This window comes from Ceratotherium simum, chromosome X (genome assembly GCF_057802395.1).
Source record: "Ceratotherium simum simum isolate JZ-2026a chromosome X, ASM5780239v1, whole genome shotgun sequence".
NCBI classification, from domain to species: domain Eukaryota; kingdom Metazoa; phylum Chordata; class Mammalia; order Perissodactyla; family Rhinocerotidae; genus Ceratotherium; species Ceratotherium simum.
Genome location: NC_141940.1, coordinates 70103247 through 70124159, shown reverse-complemented (window position 1 = coordinate 70124159; position 20913 = coordinate 70103247). Strand labels below are relative to the sequence as shown.

The following is a 20913-nucleotide window of genomic DNA, read 5'->3' as shown; positions in this document are numbered from 1 at the left end:
AAAAAAAGCCACTTTACACACTGCCTAGAGTACAGCTATGCAGACAATTGTCTAATTCACGGAGAGAAAAAGGAAAATAATGGGGAAGGAGGAGGTTTATAAGTGGAGTTAGACCACTTCCAAGAATGCTTTTAAAGATTTGTTTTTTCACTTCTCACTAACCTGAATGCTTTGATTTCTGGGTAATATTTTTGGGGGGGTTGTTGGGGGATGGTGGGCAGGGGAATAAGGAGGTCGAGGATGTGAGGAGAGGGAATCACACATTTTATATCATTATTAGCAAAAGTAAATCAAGTGCAAGTACAAATAATTCAAGTTAGCCAAATTTAGCTTCTATGTATAATATTCTTTGCTAACATTGTAAGGTTTCTAAACAATAAGTAAAAGCTATAACAACCTCTTAATACACATGATAGTCCCAATTCCTGCAAAAAAGAAATTGGTTTGCTAACATGGTGATGTAAAAATATTCCCCTAAAATAATCCTATTAATGGGATGATGCTCACATGCTTCTAAAAAGGTACTAAATAGATTACTTACTTTAATTCGGGTGTCTACCTTGAGTAGAGTAAACAAGGTGTTCATATCTATGAGTGCTTGTCTAGTTTCTCTATATACAGTTCCCAGAAAGTTAAGGGGTAATGAAAGCTGAAAAAGCAGTCCATTCACCATTACTAGATCTCCAACAGTAAGGGTACCTTAATATGCAGTTGGCAAAAGAAAAAAAAAAAAGGATATTTTAGATGTTATGAACGTTTCCAGTTTAAGAAAGAGAAGTTTATAGTCTATTACTCTGGAATACAGTTCAAAATGTACATAATCAGTGACTCTTAGGCCTACTCAAATTTCAACGCATTTTAATCCATGATTTGGGAATACACGGAACTTGATATATGCTAAATCAAACAGGAAAAGCTCACGTATACACTACACATTATATACAAAAAAAAAATGATTTCAGTGAGGATAGAAATAGAAGGCTAAAAATCTCTCCTTTCTTCCTAAGACACTAGCAAGTTTCTTTGGAATGTAAAATAGAAATTTTAAAAAAGAGTATATACTAAAAAATTGGAGCAAATGTATCATGATTGGGAATGATAAACCAAGTATTAAGGTCACAGTGAATGAATGAATCCTAACTGAGCATGCAAGTTACAGAAAAGAGGCAGAGACATTATTTACTTTTGAAATGTTCTGCAAATGAAAAACTAATAGAAAGATTAAAAGATTACTAGTAATTCTAAAAAAAGATTGCTTGCATTTTAGTCCTTTGGACTAAAAACTAAACTAATTACATTGTTTTTATTAGATGTTAAAAAAAAGTTACTCCTGAAAGAATCAGGTTGTAGCCCTACAAAATGTATAAACAGTAATCTCAATCAATGAGAGAGCTAGTGCTACACTTGTAGTGTTAAACAAAAGGAAGTAAAACAACATTATCAAAAAACAAGAAAACACATTCTGATACAAAAAGGAAAGTACTCCAAGGATGTTAAAGCACCTTATTGAATATGCTTTATAATTAAGACTAATATACACATTCCTTTCATTAATCTTTATTTATAAAGGTTAAATAAAACATCTATAAATGTGAAAACTGCAGATCCATTACCTGCCACAATTCCCTGACTGGCAAGCACCATTATAGCTGTTAAACCAACACTGAAAATAGCACTTTGACCGAAGTTCAGCATAGCCAGAGTAGAGGTACTTTTCAATGAAGCAGTCTCATATGTCTTCAAAAATCCATCATATCTTTGTGCTTCATAGTTTTCATTATTAAAATACTACGAAATATACAAAAATAGTAACTACATACAAGTATAATTGGAATTTATTCTCTTCAGTGATGAGTATCCTCTTCATCAGACTTCATGTATGGATACAATTTTGTACTGCATACTCCATTTTAAAAACTGACTTTCAATATATTCGATTGTGGCACTCCTACAGTTCTCCATAATGGACTGTATTTGAAAAGTTCATAAAATTCATCCCACAAACATTTACTGAATGCCTAGTTAATTTAAACTCAGATCTAAAAAAGCCATCAATGCCACTTCCTTCACAAAGCATTCCCTTGATCCCCTGAGACTCTGAATTGACAGTTCTCATTGCCCCCACCACATTATGCCTTCTTGTATAGTCATCTGCATACTTACTTTAACTCTCCCAGTAGATTAGCAAATTCTGGGAGGGCGAGGATTAAATATTAATCATTTTTTTACCACCCTCCCCCACTACAGGACTTAGCATAATGCTTTGCACACAGGAGGCATTCAGTAATATTTGTTAAATGAAAAAATGAACGGATAAATGAAAAATTAATCAAAAGCACTATGCTAGGCACTGAGGGAGAATCAAGAACTTACATGCCATTTTGATTAGCTTAGTGTTCATTCTGAGTCAAGATGCTAACTGTACTTTTATCACTTATAAATTATTTCAGAAGGTAAAATTCTGATGATGCCATACAAAAACTGAGGTGGAAAGAAAGGGCAATTTCTAAACAAAAGAATAACAATAAAGAACTATTATTCCATCACACCTAGAGATCTTATCCTAATCTGAAGCTCTAACTTACAGCACCTATTAAATTAAATGGCAGAACAAATCTTAGTGCAGTGTTAAAGGCAGAGGAAAGTATAATTAAACACATTACCTTCACAGTTTCATAATTCAGCAGCGAGTCTATGGCAGCATTACCTGCATCATTATCCGCTTTGTTCATTTCTATTCTAAATCTAGTTCTGTAAGACAAAGATTTGCATAGGCATGAAATGTTTGCTATAAAAGCATAATTAATCTCTAAACCTTGACTGGCCTCTGGAGAATACCTACCTCCACCGTGTGACGGCAACTGTGAATGCTGTGTACGCACCAAGTGTCCCAAGAGTCACCAATGCAAACTGGGCACCACATCTGTAATACTGGAGAAGGCAAAAGAAGAAATGAGAAACAGTCATTGTCCTTGCCAAATAGTTTTTATTATACAACAGCAAATCTCAGTCAAAATATTTTAATAAAAAATATGTTGGTGGAAGTTGTATAAACGAATAATTTCTCAAATACCTTAGAAAATCTACTTTAAGTAACAAGGGAAAAAAGCCAAACTGCACTTGCCACATTGATACCACTGTCAAATGATGATGATAAAAATAGTACAATAAGCCTTAAGAGGAATAAAAAAATATATATACACTTTTAATTATAAAATATGAAATTGCCTAAAATTTTATGAGTGGTGAATAGAAACCTAGATAATCTGAGCACACTAGTCCAAAGTCATACACAAAAATCTCTGCTAACAAAAAAATTGCAAGCACTAAATGGCTCTATGTATAGAACTGAATTGCTCTTTACAATAACAACATGAGAAAGAATTTGGACAGTTCTTTGAAGCTTGTGGCAAAATAATTAAAAGAATGGCATATTGGGGCCAGCCCGGTGGCACAAGCGGTTAAGTGCGCTCACTCCGCTGCGGCGGCCCGGGGTTCGCTGGTTCGGACCCTGGGCGCGCACCGACGCACTGCTTGGCAAGCCATGCTGTGGCAGCGTCCCATATAAAGTGGAGGAAGATGGGCACGGATGTTAGCCCAGGGCCAGTCTTCCTCAGCAAAAAAAGAGGAGGATCGGCAGATGTTAGCACAGGGCTGATCTTACTCACAAAAAAATAAAATAAAATAAAGTGATAATCTTAAAAAAAAAAAAAAAAGAATGGCATAATCCCTCTGGCACCATGGAATTTTGCTCTCAAACCATGGACATGCAATAGCACAACAGCTTGAAGTACTAAATAGCTACTAATGAGAATGGAAGATAAAAGCTTGTTATGAAAAATGTTTTACTTACCAAAACACCACTGACAAGAGTCACCTCAAACATGATGGGAAGAAGATTAAATACTAAAGCACTCAGGACAAAACTGATACCCCTTGTCCCTCTGTCAATAGCCTTTGATAAAGCTCCTGTCTGTCTGCTCAGGTGGAAAGCCAGATCCAGGTTATGAAGATGGAGAAAGACATTTTTGGCTATTCTTCGGATTGAATTTTGGGCTACCTTGCCAAATACTGCATTTCGAACTTCATTAAAAAAGGCAGCTCCAGCTCTTGATACACCATCTAACAACACATTCAAGAGAAAAAATGGGGTGTAAAAACATTAGAATCATAGGAGTGTAAAACCGGTGAGGGCTCAGAAAATGTTTGTATAATGAATAAATATATCATGGAAGACTTACACTAAAAGAAACCTAGAAAGCGTCTAGCCTAGTGACTACCAATCTTTCCACCATGGATCCCTTTCAGCGTTGTTTTCCCCTATAGATTCCAGATGTTGAAAGATTTTTTCCAACTAAACAGTTTTAAAAAACAGCAGTCCATATGATCCAGCTATTCCACTGTTGGGTATTTATCCAAAGAACTTGAAAACACCAATTTGCAAAGGTACATGCACCCCTGTGTTCATTGCAGCGTTATTCACAATAGCCAAGACTTGGAAGCAACCTAAGTGCCCATCAAGGGACGAATGGATAAAGAAGCTGTGGTATATATACACAATGGAATACTACTCAGCCATAAGAAATGATGAAATCCAGCCATTTGTGACAACATGGATGGACATTGAGGGTATAATGCAAAGTGAAATAAGTCAGAGGGAGAAGGTCAAATACCGTATGATTTCCTTCATTAAGTAGTAGATAATAACAACAATAAACAAACACATAGGGACAGAGATTGGATTGGTGGTTACCAGAGAGGAAGGGGGGAGGGAGGAGGGTGAAAGGGATAATTTGGTACATGTGTGTGGTGATGGGTTGTAATTAGTATTTTGGTGGTGAACATGATGTAATCTATGCAGAAATAGAAGTATAATGATGTACACCTGAAACTTTTACAATGTTATAAACCAATGTTACTGCAATAAACAAAAAATTTAAAAAAAATAAATAAAAAAAAATAAAAAATAAAAAACTGCAGTCCATATGGCCTTATTGTGGATAAATGTACAGTATCTGTGGAGGTTTTCTGCTCTAATTCAATTCCCCCAAATAACAAATGATAAAATTGAGATCCTGAAAAGTCAAGTGCCTTGACTAAAGCATACCCCAACTCAAGTCTCCTTAGTCTCATAAAGTGTCCTTTCTAATGCATGGGGACACAAGGCATCATATTCCGTTCTTCAAATTGTAGATCTGTGTCATAGCTATTGAATACAATTTAATAAAGCATCAATGCATGTATATCATTATTTAGATATTTCCTATTTAACAGCTAACAACAAGAGTAATAAAATAACTAATCTGACTGCAAAGGTATTTTATAAGGAGCCTAACTATTAGAAGTGGTTGTTATGAATTTAATGTTTTATTTCATGTTATTGTTTTCTAGGACTTGGAAAATGAGACTGTTATTACAGAATTTTTGGAAAAGTATATCATAAAAGAACTTTAAAAAACGACATATCAAAAAAAAATCTCACATAAAACGATAAACATCCAAAATGCTAAGTTGTGTTTGTGGTGAAAAGGTCATCTGCTCAAATATGATAAAACCCTCTAGAAGAAAGTCAACACCTGTAAACAGATTAAAGAATCACACATACAGCCAATCAGAACTGCCGTTGCCATGGTTGCAACTGTATTTGGTGCATCACTCAGGTTCAGCATGTTTCCTGACATCTGGTTGAGGCTGTCTACAGCATATTTAAACATGAAGGGAACCACAATATTCATGGCCTAAAAAACACAAAAGCAGCAATTACCCACCATATATAATATATTTAGTTATAAAAGTTCAAATATTTACCTTAAATTAGCATTTATGGGAATGTTTAGATATTAACCATTTACTAGTATTGGAATGATTTTCCCAGTTTATAAGATAAAATCTTTGGTATTGGGAGAGCTGTCATTTCAGGATTCCTACCTCACACTGACTGCCATGTTAATATTCATTTATAAGCTATGTGCATTAGTCAAATACTCCTGCCTGCGTGAAATCATCGCTGATCATCCACTCAAAAATGCTCTCTCCATTATCTGAAATCCTAAAATCTCATGTCACTTATAGCAAACTGCCTTATATTGTACTTATTTGTGTATATATTTTTCTTTCCTACTAGATTCTTGAGGGTCTGTGTCATATTCCTCTTCTTGTCCCATCCATGTTGAGTACAATGCTTTGTATATAGTAGGTATTCAATAAATATACGTAAAATTATTTGTTCACCAAAATAATGGTAAAACTGAAATTATATAGCAAAAAGGATCTCAAAAGCAGATAAATTACGAGTATCTGTGGCTGATTCACCAGTGGGGGGAAAAAAAACAACACTGATAGATCTATTTGCCCCACAAAAAGATTCCTTTGCTCCAAAATCATACAAAACAAAACCCACTGAATAACAAACTAAGCTTTCGAAAACCAACCTATTTCTCCATGAGAATACACCAAAAAATATGAAAGTTAGGCTATAATGCTTTCATATATTTAAGGCAAATATTCAATCAATCACGTTTCAAATTTTCTCCAAAGTTATAGTATCAAAAACACCAACCATCATTTAGAAACAGGAAGTTGGTTAGACTGTGAAAGTTTTCTTTGAAGAAATTAAATTCATATACATTAATAACACGTGAAAACAATTCAATGCGGCTTAATAGAAACAATGAAATCACAGCTCTTTTTAATGTTCCATTATTATGTCATTCATCTTTGTTAAACATAAAGAATTTATTGTCAACGAGCCTAAGTTAAGCTACAACTGACAGGAGCTATGTAAATCTTAACAATCAAGCTTTCAAAGCCAGGTATACAAGCGCCTTAGCAACCAAGCAGGTGCTCTAATATTCAACAGTATCATTAAAACACACAGCAGATGTTGGGACACTTTTAAGAATATAACTATATGGGGTAAATTGCTTAAAACTTTAAGATTTCTAACTTCCAAAATATAATCTAATAGAACAGCAAGTTTCAAGTAGTATAAATTTCTCATTTGTGATTCCCATATAACCATATAACCTCAGGCTCTTGCTTCTGCTTCAAATCGTCTCCCCACTCAATTTACCTTTCCATTCTTCAAAATTCACTTTGAATCCCATTCCCATCACGATGCCTTCTCTGAAAGCTGCAGCCCATTTGGCACTTTCCATTTTCCAACTCCTCTTTTTTATAGTTTACACCTCAGTATTTGCCATTTTTATTATATATTTATCATTCACTTTGTCTGTGGGTGCATGTGCATGGATATACTGCTTTCTCAACCTCACTGGAAACCTTCTGTGGCAAAACAAACATTTTGTGAACAACAGCTATATGAGTCGGGTATGGCACTAGGTACCTTTTCACAAAGGTGAGAGCTGAATAAAATAACGATTCTATGAAATGGGTATTATCTCTATAATTGAGGAAACTCAGGTTCCATGAGGTTTAATGACTTGTCTGGTAAGCAGTAGGGTCGAGATTAAAATCCAGGTCTGACTTGAAATTCGGAATTTTTCTAGTATACCATATCAGCACCTTATAAAGCAGGGACCATATTATTTTATTATTTTTTGCACTCCAAAATGGATGCTCTCAAATGCGCTGTTTAAACTAGCTATAGTTCTAAAGTATGGCACAAGTAATTTAAATAAATTTGAGTAGATTCCAAGTTTTCCATATAATAAGGCCATATCTCTTCACTTGCATTCCAAGACACTTTCTTGAGTAGGAGAAAAAGTGATAGTTACAGCTAGCATGCAATTCTCATAACTCACAGCCCATGATATCTTTGCCACAGCCAGAGTGAGTGGTGACTGAAACTAATGTATCACCAAGAAAGTTATGCAATTTTACTTTCTTGAAAATGTGTTTGGGTTTGGTCAAATTTGGGAGCATCCCTTGTAAGTGCGTAAAGAATGTGAATGTCATCTGTCCTGTGTTTTTATTGGCAGAAAAAGGGCAGTTAGCACAGTGCTAAGATCATAGCACTACCTCTAATAATAACTGTTGATTACTGTCAGTTTTCCCATAAAAGTAATTTTAAAAAAGAAAGAAAGAAAAAACACCAAAGAAATGGAAAGGATTATATTATATGTAGAAGTTTTTATTAGTACATATGTGTGGGTTCCATTGGCCTTGTGATATTTTGGGGATGGTGGGTGGTAAATACTGGTTTTCCCTAATATTCTGCCTTCAGCAGAACTAGACTTAAGCCATCTCAGACAAATGTAAATTTTTAAAAAACTTTTTATTTTGAAATAATTATAGACTCACAGGAAGTTGCAAAATTAGTACAGAGACTCATAACCCTTCACCCAGCATCTCCTAATGATGACATCTTATATAGCTGTAGTTCAATATCAAAACCAAAAATGTACATTGGCATATTACTGTTAACTAGACTACAAAACTCATTCAATTTTCACCTTTTCTAAACGTGTATTTGTGTGTGTGTCTTCTATATGGCTCTACACAATTTTATCCCATGTTGGGATCCATGTAACCATTACCACAATCAAGATACAGAACTAACCCATCACCACAAAAGAACTCCCTTGTGGCATCTCTTTATATTCACTCTCATCTCACCTTGCCCCACCTCAGTCCCTGTCTCCTGGCAAGCACTAATCTGTTCTTGATCTCTATAGTTTAGCCATTTTGAGAATACTATATACATGGAATCATATACTATGTAACCTTTTGAGATGGGCTTTTTTTCCACTCAGCATAATGCATTTGAGGTTCATCAAGGATGATGCGTGTATCAATAGCTCATCTTCTTTTATTACTGAGTACTATTCCATGGATGTACCAGAATTTATTCAATAATTCACCCCGAGGGACAATTTGGATATTCCAGTTTTGGGCTATTACAAATAAAGATGTTATGAACATTTTCATACAGGCGGTCATAAGTACTCACTTCTCTGGGATAAATGTCCAAGAGTGCAATTGCTAAGTCGTATGGTAAGTCTACACTGAACTTTTTAAGAAACTGCCATTACTCTTTGAGAGTGGTTGTACCATTTTACATTCCCACCAGTAAAGTATGAGTGATCCAGTAACTCTGTATCCTCACCAACATTTGGTATCATCATTTTTTTTATTTTGAAACTATTTTAATAGGTGTATAGTGATACCTCACTGTGGTTTTAATTTATGTTTCCCTAACAGCAATGATGTTGGACATCTTTTCACGTGCTTATTTGCCATTCATATATCCTCTTTGGTGAAATATCTGTTCATGTCTTCTGCACATTTTATAACTGGAATTTTTTTTTGCAGTTGAGTTTTAAGAGTTCTTTATATATTCTAGATATAGGCTTTTGTTGGATATGTGATTTACAAATATTTTCTCCCAGTCTATAGCTTGTCTTTCATCCTAGTGAGGAGCCTGAACTCCTACACCACCTAGTAGTCGTGAGGAGTCCCTTCCCCTGGGAATCAATGGAGGCCAAGGTGAGAACCTGGACTTTCATCCTCACCTGCAGTAATGAGGTAGCACCCCATCCCTAATGGAGCAGGAGGCCTGCTAAACAGAAGATTTAAATAAGATCCAGAGTCTCATATGTCCAGGTTTCAACCAAAAATCACCAATCATACCAAGAACTACTAAGATATCAACTGGAATAAGAAAATACAATCAACAGACACAAATGTTAGAACTATCTGACAAGGATTTCAGAGTAGCCACCATTAAAGTGCTTCAAGGAGCATTTATGAACATGCTGGAAACAACAAAAAATAGAACGTTTCAGCAAATAAATAGAGTACATAAAGAAGAACCAAATGAAAAATTTGGAACTGTAAAATATAATAACTGAAGTGAAAAAAGAAAAAAAAAACTGAATGGATGGGCTCCATGGCAGAATGGAGAGGACAAAGGAAAGATCAGTAAACTTGAAGACAGAACAACAGAAATTACTGAATATTAACAACAGAGAGAAAATAAACTAACAAAAAAAAGTAAACAAGATTCAGGGACCTATGGGACTATAATTAAACATCTATCACTCTTCTTCAGAGTCCCAGAAGAATAGGAGAAAAAGTGTGAGGTTACAAAAAATATTCAAAGAAATAATGGCTAAAAATTCCCCAAATCTGGCAAAAGACATAAACCTACAGATTCAAGAAGCTGAGCAATTCCAAATAGGAATAAACTCAAAGAAATTCACATCAAGACATATCATAATTAAACTTCTGAAAACTAAAGACAAAGAAAAAATCTTAAACACAGCTAGACAGAAAAAATATATCTCGTATAAGGGAAAAACAATTTAAGCACAGCAGATTTCCAGGGAGGCCAGCAGGAGTGGCACAACATTTTTCAAGTGGTGAAAGAAAAGAACTGTCAACCTAGAATCCTATAATCAGCGAAATTAGTCTTTGAGAATGAAGGGGATATCAAAACAGTCTCAGATTAAGGAAAACTAAGAATTAGTCACCAGCAGACCTGCTCTAGAAGAACTTCTATTGGAAATTCTTCATACACATGGGAAATGGAAGCAGAAGAAAACCTGGAACATGGGGAATAAAGGAAAAGCAACAGAAATGGTAAATATTTGTACAAATATAGTAACCTAGTCTTCTCTTAAGTTCTTTAAAATATGTTTGATGGTCAAAAAGCAAAAATTAAATCATTTACTGATGGGGTTTTCAATGTATATAGATGTAATACATAAGATGACCTGTAAACATAAAAGGGGAAGGTAAAGGGATTTATAGAATAGTAAAGTTTTTATGTTCCACTTGAAGCGGTTAAATACTAAGTAGACTGTGAAAAGTTAAATATGAATACTGTAATTCCTAGAGCAACTACTAAAACATTATACAAAGAGATAGACTAAAAGGCACAACAGACAAATTAAAACAGGATTGTAAAACCTGTTCAAATAACACAAAAGATGGTAGGAAAGGTAAAAGAGAGTAACAAAATAAAGAGGAAAACTAGCAGAAAACAAATAATAAAATGGTAGACCAAACTCCAAATAAATCAATAATTATCAATACAACTATAAACATCAATATAAATGAATAATTATTAATGTATCAATATATATATGTATGTGTCTGTGTGTGTGTGTATATAAATAAAACTATGGTGGAGAGAATAATGGCTCTCTAAAATCTCCATGTACTAATCTCCAGAACCTGTGAAGATGATACCTTACATGGCAAAATGGACTTTGCTGATGTAATTAAACTAAAGAACATGAGCTGGGGAGAGTATCCTGGATTATCTGGGTGGACCAAATATAATCAAAACGGTCCCTGTAAGAGGGAGGTGGAGGGTCAAAATCAAGAGAAAAGATATGACTATAAAAGCAAGAGTCAGAGTCAGAAAGATTGAAGATGCTGCTGGCTTTAAGAAGGAAGAAGGGGCCACAAGCCAAGGAATGCAGGTGACCTCTAGAAGCTGGAAAAAGCAAAAAATGGATCCTCCCCCAGGAGCCTCTGGAGGGAGCATAGCCCTGCCAAATGCCTTTATTTTGATCTAGTGAAACCTAATTTTGAACTTCTGACCTTCAGAAATATAAGATAATAAATTTGTGTTGTTTTAAGCTATAAAGTTTGTGATAAGTTGTTACAGCAGCAATAGGACACAACGGAAATTCAATGGGGAGAGCACAGCCTTCACGTAGGAACAATTGGACAAAACAATGATCCCTCACTTAAACTGGATACAGGAATTAACTCAAAATGGAGCACAGATCTAAATGTAAAAGGTAAAAATACAATTTTTAGAAGAAAATATGGGAGAAGATCTTAATGATCTTGAGGTAGGCAAATAGTTCTTAGACATAAAACCAAAGCCTAATCCATAAAGGAAAAAAATGATAAACTGGCACCTATCAAAATTAAAAAGTTTTGTTCTATATAAGACATTATTAAGGAAATTAAAAAATAAGCTAGAGACTGGGAGAAAATATTTGCAAATTATATATCTGTGAAAGGTCTCATATCCAGAATATATAAATAACTCACTAAATTCAACAGTAAAACAACAACAACAACAACAAAACAGCCCAATTAAAAAATGGACAAAATACTTAAATAGACACTTCACCATAGTGGATATATGGATGGCAACTAAGCATATGCAAAGACATGCAACATCATTAGCCATTAGAGAAATGTATATTGAAACCACAAGACACCACTATATGCCTGACAATACCAAGTGGTGACAAAGAAGTGAAGCAACTAGAACTCTCATACTGGAACTCTCATACATTACTGGTGGAAAGACAAAAACAGCCACTCTGGAAAATAGTTTGGTAGTTTCTTATAGAGTTAAAAATACACTTACCATGACCAAGCAATTCCATTCCTAGAGAAATGAAAACTCACGTTCACACAAAAACCTGTACCTGAGTGTTATAGAAACTCTAGTTGTAATTGCCAAAGGGTGGAAAGAAACCAAATGTCCATCAGTGGTTGAATGGATAAACAGACTCTAGTACATCCATACCATGGAATACTACTCAGCAATAAAAAAGAATGAACTTCTGATATATTCAATGACTTGGATGAATGACAAAGGCATTATGTTGAGTGAGAGAAGCCTGCTCCAAAGATTATGTACTATATGATTCCATTTATATGGTATTCTCAGAATGAACAAACTATAATAATAGAGGACAAATCAGTGGTACCCAGCAGTTAGAGGTCTGGAGAGGGTTACACAAAGGAGATTTTTGGGGTGATGGCACTTTTCTGTATCCTGGCTGTGGCAATAATTACATGAATATATACCTGTGTTAAAAATCATAGGACTATGTACCAAAAAGAGTGCATTTTACTACATGTATTAAAAACAAATTTTTAAAAATAAAGCCAATGTCTCAGGTCACACCAGACCTGGCTCCCTAGAGGCTGGAGATGTCTAAAAATAAGGCTAGAAGATAGTATATTTCAGTCAAAATTAACTCAATATGAAGTTTTATCCCCTTGTTGCTTTCTAAAAATGGAGCAACTGGTTATTTTTACTAGATTATAACCACGTGACAAAAGGTATATTTCATCTGTAACTGCAATGTACCCAATAATTTAAGTACAAGAGAAATAAAGGGACTTAGTCTCACAAAACATTTTTCTTTCCTAGATCAGAAGTTTAAATCACATCAATAATCTGTGAAACTCTTGAATTTTCACAGAGACTGGTATATCATTAGGAAATTGAATTCATTTAATTTTAACATGAAAATGTACAATTTGGGACACTAACTGAAGAATGGAGTTAAAGGAAAAAGTAAAATCACCATAAAGGACAGCCAAAGGTATGCATATGCCTATATGATGCCAAAACTACTGGTCAATATGGTCAGTTTGCTGAGGGCCTCAAATTCCAGATTTTAAAATGACTTTTCCCTTCTTAGTCATGAAAGTACTGTCTATGTCATCTGAGGAACCCAATTCTACCAGACCTCTTAATACCTAAATTCTTCAATAATTAATCTCTTTCACAGTAGCCTCTGACAATTAAGGGCTCTGTAACTAGTGCTGCCAAGGGCCCAATATATGTGAACAGGTAAAAGAGAATTTTGTTTCTTTGTTTAATTACCTCTCTAGTCCCAAAAGGATCAGAACGAGAGAAAGAAAATAAAGAACAAGAGCACTAAAGGGAGATTACATTAGCAAGGCAAAACAAGGAGAAAAGAAAACTGGACAAAGTACTTAGACAATCCATAAAGACCATCTCTTCCAGAAAACAGAGATAAAGGGAACATTTCCTAACTCATTCTATGAGGCCAGCATTACCCTAATACCAAAACCAGACAAAGATATTACAAGAAAGGAAAACTATAAACCACTATCTCTCATGAACATAGATAGAAAATTCTCACCAAAATATTAGCAAATCAATTCCAATAATCTATAAAAATAATTACACATGATCAAGAGGAATTAATTCCAGGTACACATGGCTAGCTCAACATTCAAAAATCAATTAATATAATTCATCACGTCAAATAGGCTAAAGAAAAAATATCGTGTGATATGAATAGATGTTAAAAAAACAACACTTGACAAAATCCAACACCTATTCATGATATAAACTCTCAGCAGACTGGGAATAGAGGGGAACTTCCTCAACTTGATTAAGAATATCTACAAAAAGCCTATAGCTAACAATATACTTAATGATGAGAAACTAGATGCTTTACCCCTAAGACTGGGAACAAGGCAAGGATGTCCTCTCTTACCACTCCTGTTCAACATGGTACTGGAAGTCCTACCTAATGCAATAAGACAAGAAAAGGAAATAAAAGGTATACATATTAGGAAGGAAGAAATAAAACCATCTTTGCAGATGATATGATTATCTATGCAGAAAACCCAAAAGAATTAACAAAAAAAACTCCTGAAACTAATAAGCAACTCTAGCAAGGTTGCAGGATATAGTAGAACCCCCTCATCCACGGTTTCGTTTTCTGCAATTTCAGTTACTCACAGTCAACTGTGGTCTGAAAATATTAAATGCAAAATTCCAGGAATAAACAATTCATAAGTTTTAAATCACATGTCATTCCGAGTAGTGTGATGAAATCTTGTGCTGTCCCACTCTGTCCTGCCTGGGATGCCATGTCACAATGCCTACGTTATTCACCTCACTTCATCTTATCATGCAGGCATTGTATCGTCTCACATCATCACGAGAAGGGTGAGAACAGTACAATAAGATATTCTGAGAGAGAGAGAGAGACCACATTCACATAACTTTTATTACAGTATAGTTACAATTGTTCTATTTTATTATTAGTTGTTGTTAATCTCTTACTGCGCATAATTTATAAATCAAACTTTATTATAGATATGTATGTATAGGAAAAAACAGTAATATATAGGGTTCAGTACTATCCATGTTCTCAGGCATCCATTGGGGGTCTTGGAATGTATCCCTCACAGATAAGGGGGGAGTATTGTATAAGGCTAATATACAAAAGTCAATCACTTTCTGGGGCCGGCCCAGTGGCGCAAGCGGTTAAAGTGCGTGTGCTCTGCTTTGGCGGCCTGGGGTTTGCAGGTTCGGATCCCCAGCGCACACCGACGCACTGCTTGTTAAGCCATGCTGTGGTGGCATAGAGTAGAGGAAGATGGGGACAGATGTTAGCTCAGGGCCAATCTTCCTCAGCAAAAAAAGAGGAGGATTGGCATCAGATGTTAGCTCAGGGCTGATCTTCCTCACAAAAAAACAAAAAAACAAAAACAAAGTCAATCACTTTCTTATATACCTCCAATAAACAATACACAATTTGAAATTAAAAATATAACACCACTGAAATTAGTAGCAAAACATGAAATAATTAGGTATAAATCTAACAAAACATGTACAAGATCTATATGAGGAAAACCACAAAACTCTGATGAAAGAAATCAAAGAACTAAATGAATGGAGAGATACTCCATGTTCATGAATAGGATGACTCAATATTGTCAAGATGTCAGTTCTTCCCAAACTTGATCTATATATTCAATACAGTCCCAATGAAAATCCAAGCAAATAATTTGGTAGATATGGACAAAATGATTCTAAATTTCATATAGAAAAGCAAAAGACCCAGAATATCCAACTCAATATAGAAGAAGGAAAACAATGTCGGAGGGCTGACACTACTTGACTTCAAGACTTAGCATAAAAGCTACAGTATTCAAGACAGTGTGGTACCAGCAAAATAATAGGCAAATAGATTAATGGAACAGAATAGAGAGACCAGAAATAGACAAACATACACAAATATAGTCAACTGATCTTTGACAAAGGAGCAAAGGCAACCCAGTGTTGAAAGGATAGTCTTTTCAAAAAATGGTGCTGAAACAACTAAACGTGCAAAAAAAAAAAAAAAAAAATCTAGACACTGACCTCACACTTTCCACAAAAATTAACTCCAAATAGATCATAGACTTAAATGTAAAGCACAAAGCTCTAAAACTTCTAGAAGATAACATAAAAGAAAATCTAGGTGACCTTGGTTTGGCAATGACTTTAGATACAACACTAAAGGCACAATTCATGAAACACTGATAAGCTGGACTTCATTAAAATTTAAAACTTTCGTTCTGTGAAAGACACTGTTAAGAGAAGGAAAATACAAGCCACAGAGCGAGTGAAAATACTTGCAAAACATCTATCTGATAAAGCCTGGTATCTAAAATATACAGAGAACTCAAACTCTCATTCATTGCTGGTGGGAATGCAGAATGGTAGAGCCACTTTGGAAGACAGTTTGGCAGTTTCTCACAAAACTAAACATAGTCTTACCATATAATCTAGCAATTGTACTCACTGGTAATTACCCAAATGAGTTGAAAACTAACATCACAAAAAATCCTGCACACAAATGTTTATTGCAGTTTTATTTATAATTGCCCAAATCTGGAAGCAACCAAGATGTCTTTCAACAGTGAATGAATAAACACATTATGGTACATCCATACAATGGATTATTTTTCAGCAATAAAAGAAATGAACTATCAAGTCATAAAAAGATATAAATGACTCTGAAATGCATATTGCTAAGTGAAAGAAGCCAGTCTAAAAGAGCTACAAACTATATGATTCCAACTATATGACATTCTGGAAAAGGCGAAACTACAGAGACAGTAAAATGATCAGGGGTTGTCAGGAATTTGGGAGAATGATGGGAGAGATGAATCGGTGGAACACATGGGATTTTTTAGGGCAGTGATACGATTCTGTATGATACTTTAATGATGGATACACGACATTATGCATTTCCCCAAACTCCTATAACTGTAGAACACAAAGTGTGAATCCTAATGTAAACTACGAACTTAGTTAATAAGAATAATATATTTTTTTATAATTGGTTCATCAGTTGTAACTAATGTACTACACTAATGCAAGATGTTAGTAATAGAAGAAATTGAGTGGTTTTTTTGGGGGGAGGGGAAGGATATATAGGAACACTCAGTACTTTCTGCTCCATTTTTCTCTAAGCCTAAAACTTCTCTAAAATATAGTCTTTTAATTAAAAAAATACTCCAGGATATAAATCATACTTCTCAACTTAATTAAAGGCTTCAGGTAGCATTGTTGCATTTAAAAAAGTGTTTTTCAAAAAAATTTTAAAGGATCAAAGTTAAGCAAAAAGTGCATGAATCTTTTGAAGTTACGAACGTCAAAATAATACTTACTGGAAAACTCTAGCTCTTCCATGAACCCTTCCCTAAATGCCTAATTTTGGAATTACCACATAGCTTCATTTGTGACTCTCTTTGGGTGTTGATATTATGTTAATATATATTTTATCATTATTTGTATATCTTTCTCCTTCAACACACTGCAACTCCAAGAGGGCAAGGCCCAAGTTTTATTCATTTTTGTATCTCAGCTGCCTAACACAGTATCTTGTACCTAACAGTCATTCAACAAATGTCTGCTCAATACACATTGCTGTGATCTGAATGTTTGTGTCCCACCACCCCCAAATTCATATGTTGAATTCTAACCTCCAGGGTAATGTTATTTGAAGGTGGGGTCTCTAGGAGGTGATTAGGCCATGAGGGCTTTGTGCCCTTATAAAAGAGTCCCCAGAGACCCTTCCTACCCCTTACATCATGTGAGGTTACAACAAAAGATGGCCATCTATGAACCACCAGTTTATGGTATTTTGTTATAGCAGCCCAAATGGACTAAGACACATATATTATCCTTTACTTTACATAATAGATGCATTCTTGAAGAAAAGGGGTATTGACTATATCTTTATAAATCATATTCTCCTTTGAAATTATTTTATAATTTTCAATATAGCTTAATTTTCATTTCTAATAGCTTATCAATTGAGAATATCTTTTTGTACTTGATACTGTAATTTTCTGTGTCCCCAATTTCTCTGTCGATTAAGTGGTTCCCAAGAGGGTGGTGGTTACAGAATATGAATAAACTTTTTTATAATATTAAAATAAACATTTATTTTATGAAATCAGATGATTTCTGTAAATATATGTTTTATATTTTCCTTAAGTCTTAGCATGGTTGTATGTAATATGCTAATAGAAACGCTGAATTAAAAAAAATCCTTAGAAGATCTCAAAATCCCCAGATTAATGAAGATCAATAATGATGTGATACTCCTATGATATATGTGTGGATGGGAAGAAAAGGCACTGAATATGATTTGTAGAGATTTAAGGAATGAAGGCCAATAGGGTTCTCTCGGTCTCTCTCGGCAGCAGAATCCCTAAAATATATCTCATATAGAACTCCAACATATTAAAACAGAATTGCTGCAACTTGGAGAGAAGAAATACCAACCCATTCTCTTGGCCTCCTCTGGGCCACAAGTCATCTCTACATAATACAGTTTATCTTAAAAGTCTTTGTAACGATAGCCTTAAGACCCTCAGAATCAAAAGAGCATTAAAAGGCAAATAAGCAAGCAGATGGTATGCTGAGGTCCCATAAGTTAAGCATGAAATCGTCCTTCCTTTTTCTTCTTCTCACTTGACATTTCTCTCTTTCTCTCTTCCTTCTCCCTCATGGATCCCTCAGGCCTCATTATGAAACCACCTCACACTGCTCAGATGACTGGGTGGCATTCATTTAGAGCTGAGAAGGTTCCTGAACCCTGCCCTAAAGGTCCCAGAAGTATGTGGAGGAGGTGGGGAAGATTAGAGTATAAAGGGCCATAGATTGGTCCAAAGTGCTTATATGCCAAAGCATGTAATCAGGTTGAGGAAAAAATAGGAAGCCAAGGAATAAAAGGGATAACAATCCATCTTTGCACACCAATTATAAATCATACCTGGAATACTACTCAAAAGTAAACAATGGCCAGGTTTTAAAAATTCGGGAGAGTGATCATTTTCAAACTGACAGTATAGAAGCTGGAAAATGGTATTAGGAATGGTTAAATGCTACTACTATGCTCTACATTCCTAAAGTTATTCCTAAAGTCTAGTAAAAAGAAAACTGTTTTTCTATATGCTCTGAAAGTATGAGCAGGCACTCATTATAACATCTGGCAATTTCTTCCTTTTCTTGATCCAAAAGGAATCAAATGTACTTTTTGAAGATTGATTTTTCTATACTCATTTCTGTTTACTTGTAATTAATTTATATGAGGTTGGTACAGCACTTCCATTCTATGGGTGCTCAGTATTTGTTGAAAGAAGAATCAAATATTAGCCTTCTAAAAATATTTCAGTCCTTAAGGAAGTTAGCTTGATTTAGATTTCATACCCTGATATTGAGCTGTCACTAAGCAACAGAAATCTGTATTTTCAAGGATTGGAATTCTCTCTAAAAACTAAAGTCTAATACAAATGTCATTATTTAAGACTCCTCCCTTTGACCAGCTTAATTAGTCATGTTCTAACCTGTTCTCTTCAATTCAAAAGAAAGTCCAGAAAATAATCTGCCTTTAACTTGTCAGCAAGGTACTTACATTCAGCTAATAAAGGAATAAAGGCCAATTTGCTAATTCTGCCTTGCACAAGAGCTCGGAATAATCTTTATCCTTAAGTAATTTGTAGGTAAAAGATAATTCAGCAACCAGGACTGTGCTAAAAATGAATATAAGCATTTAAAATATTTCAACATTAGCTACCACAATTAGATTTGTAATACTGTTCTGTTTAGCTTAAAAACGTAGAAGAAAGTATAAATTCTTGGTCTGTTGCTTGGTATCTTGATTTAAGTCCTCTCCCAGGGAAGGGGTCTGGTTCATTGGGAGAGTACTCAACAGAGCCCATAGATGAGAAAGGAGAAAAGAAAATGGAGGGAGTCTGACTGAATTGTTTTGGTTTTACTCTCCAATCACTTCTTCCCTGTTTCCACTACTGTTTACTTTACTTCCCTACATTTATCACAGGTTTATCTATAGGAACAGATTTATCACAGGTTCTGTCTGTAGTCTTCTATTTCTGTTCTTTTCCTTGGTGAACTCACTAATTGCATTGTTTCAACTATCACCTCTTCATCTCTCTAGCCCCGGGCTCCTTCCTGAGCCTGTCTTGCATTTTGTATTACCAGCTGTCTTGATGTTCCACTAGCACCTCAAACTTAACATACCCAAAACCAAAATTTCCATCTTCCTAAACAAGACCTCCTGACTTACTACCTACTTCTGTTAAAGGCATTATCATTCTCGGCATCATCTTTGAATCCTATTCCTCTTTTACTTCTAATATGTGATCTGTTGCTAAGTCTTAATGACTCTACCTCCCTTAACTCACCCTATCTCTGACATCTTTTCCCTCCATATTACCATTTCTACCACTACTCCAGTACAAACGGCTATTACTTCTCATCTAGACTATTATATTAGCCTCATAACTGGTTAATAAATATTTGCTGAATGAATGCATGAAATGAAAATAAAAGGTATCCCTACTTTAGGTCTCTCACCACCCTAATCCATCCTACACAAGGGTCAGATTAATTTTCTAAAGTACAGCTCTAATCTTATTACTCTTTTACTCAAAATAGAGTTTCCTACTTCCAACATAATTAAATAAATTTTTGTTTTACAGTTAAGGTATTTCACATTAGGAGCTCTATCTATCTTTCCAAGACTACCTCTAATTCCTCTGAAACATTATCCCCTCACTGAAGCAAAGATAGACTACTCGCTTCTCCACACATACTCTATGTTCTCTCTCATCTTTTTCATTGTTATTCCTATACCTGTGACAATCCTACTTTCAATTCAGGCCTATCTCAGACAGCACCTCCTCTGCAAACCTTTCCTGACTCCCCATCTTAACGGTTTTTTCCTTTGAAACCCCTGGACACTTGACCGGTACTTCTTTTAAATAATTTATGACCTACTTTGTATTATGGCAATAAAATAAAACTTGTCTTATCCTGCATGATTTGAGAGAAGAAATGTGCTTTATTTATATCTAAATACCCTGCAGGGCCAAAAACAGTACTTTATATGACAAGTTCTCAAT

At 34.9% G+C, this 20913-nt stretch overlaps 1 protein-coding gene across 2 annotated transcripts in view; it reads right to left on the bottom strand.

Annotated features, from left to right (window-relative positions):
- Positions 1-20913, bottom strand: part of ABCB7 (ATP binding cassette subfamily B member 7) — a 125487-nt gene that overhangs the window by 16551 nt on the left and 88023 nt on the right. For both annotated transcript variants that reach the window (XM_004442186.3, XM_087426646.1), the window contains 6 exons: positions 5606-5738; positions 3854-4122; positions 2843-2931; positions 2664-2751; positions 1614-1788; positions 542-699 (listed from right to left, as the gene is read on the bottom strand). In XM_004442186.3, the coding sequence (XP_004442243.1) occupies positions 542-699; positions 1614-1788; positions 2664-2751; positions 2843-2931; positions 3854-4122; positions 5606-5738 (912 nt within the window). The remainder of the gene's footprint in view (positions 1-541; positions 700-1613; positions 1789-2663; positions 2752-2842; positions 2932-3853; positions 4123-5605; positions 5739-20913) is intronic.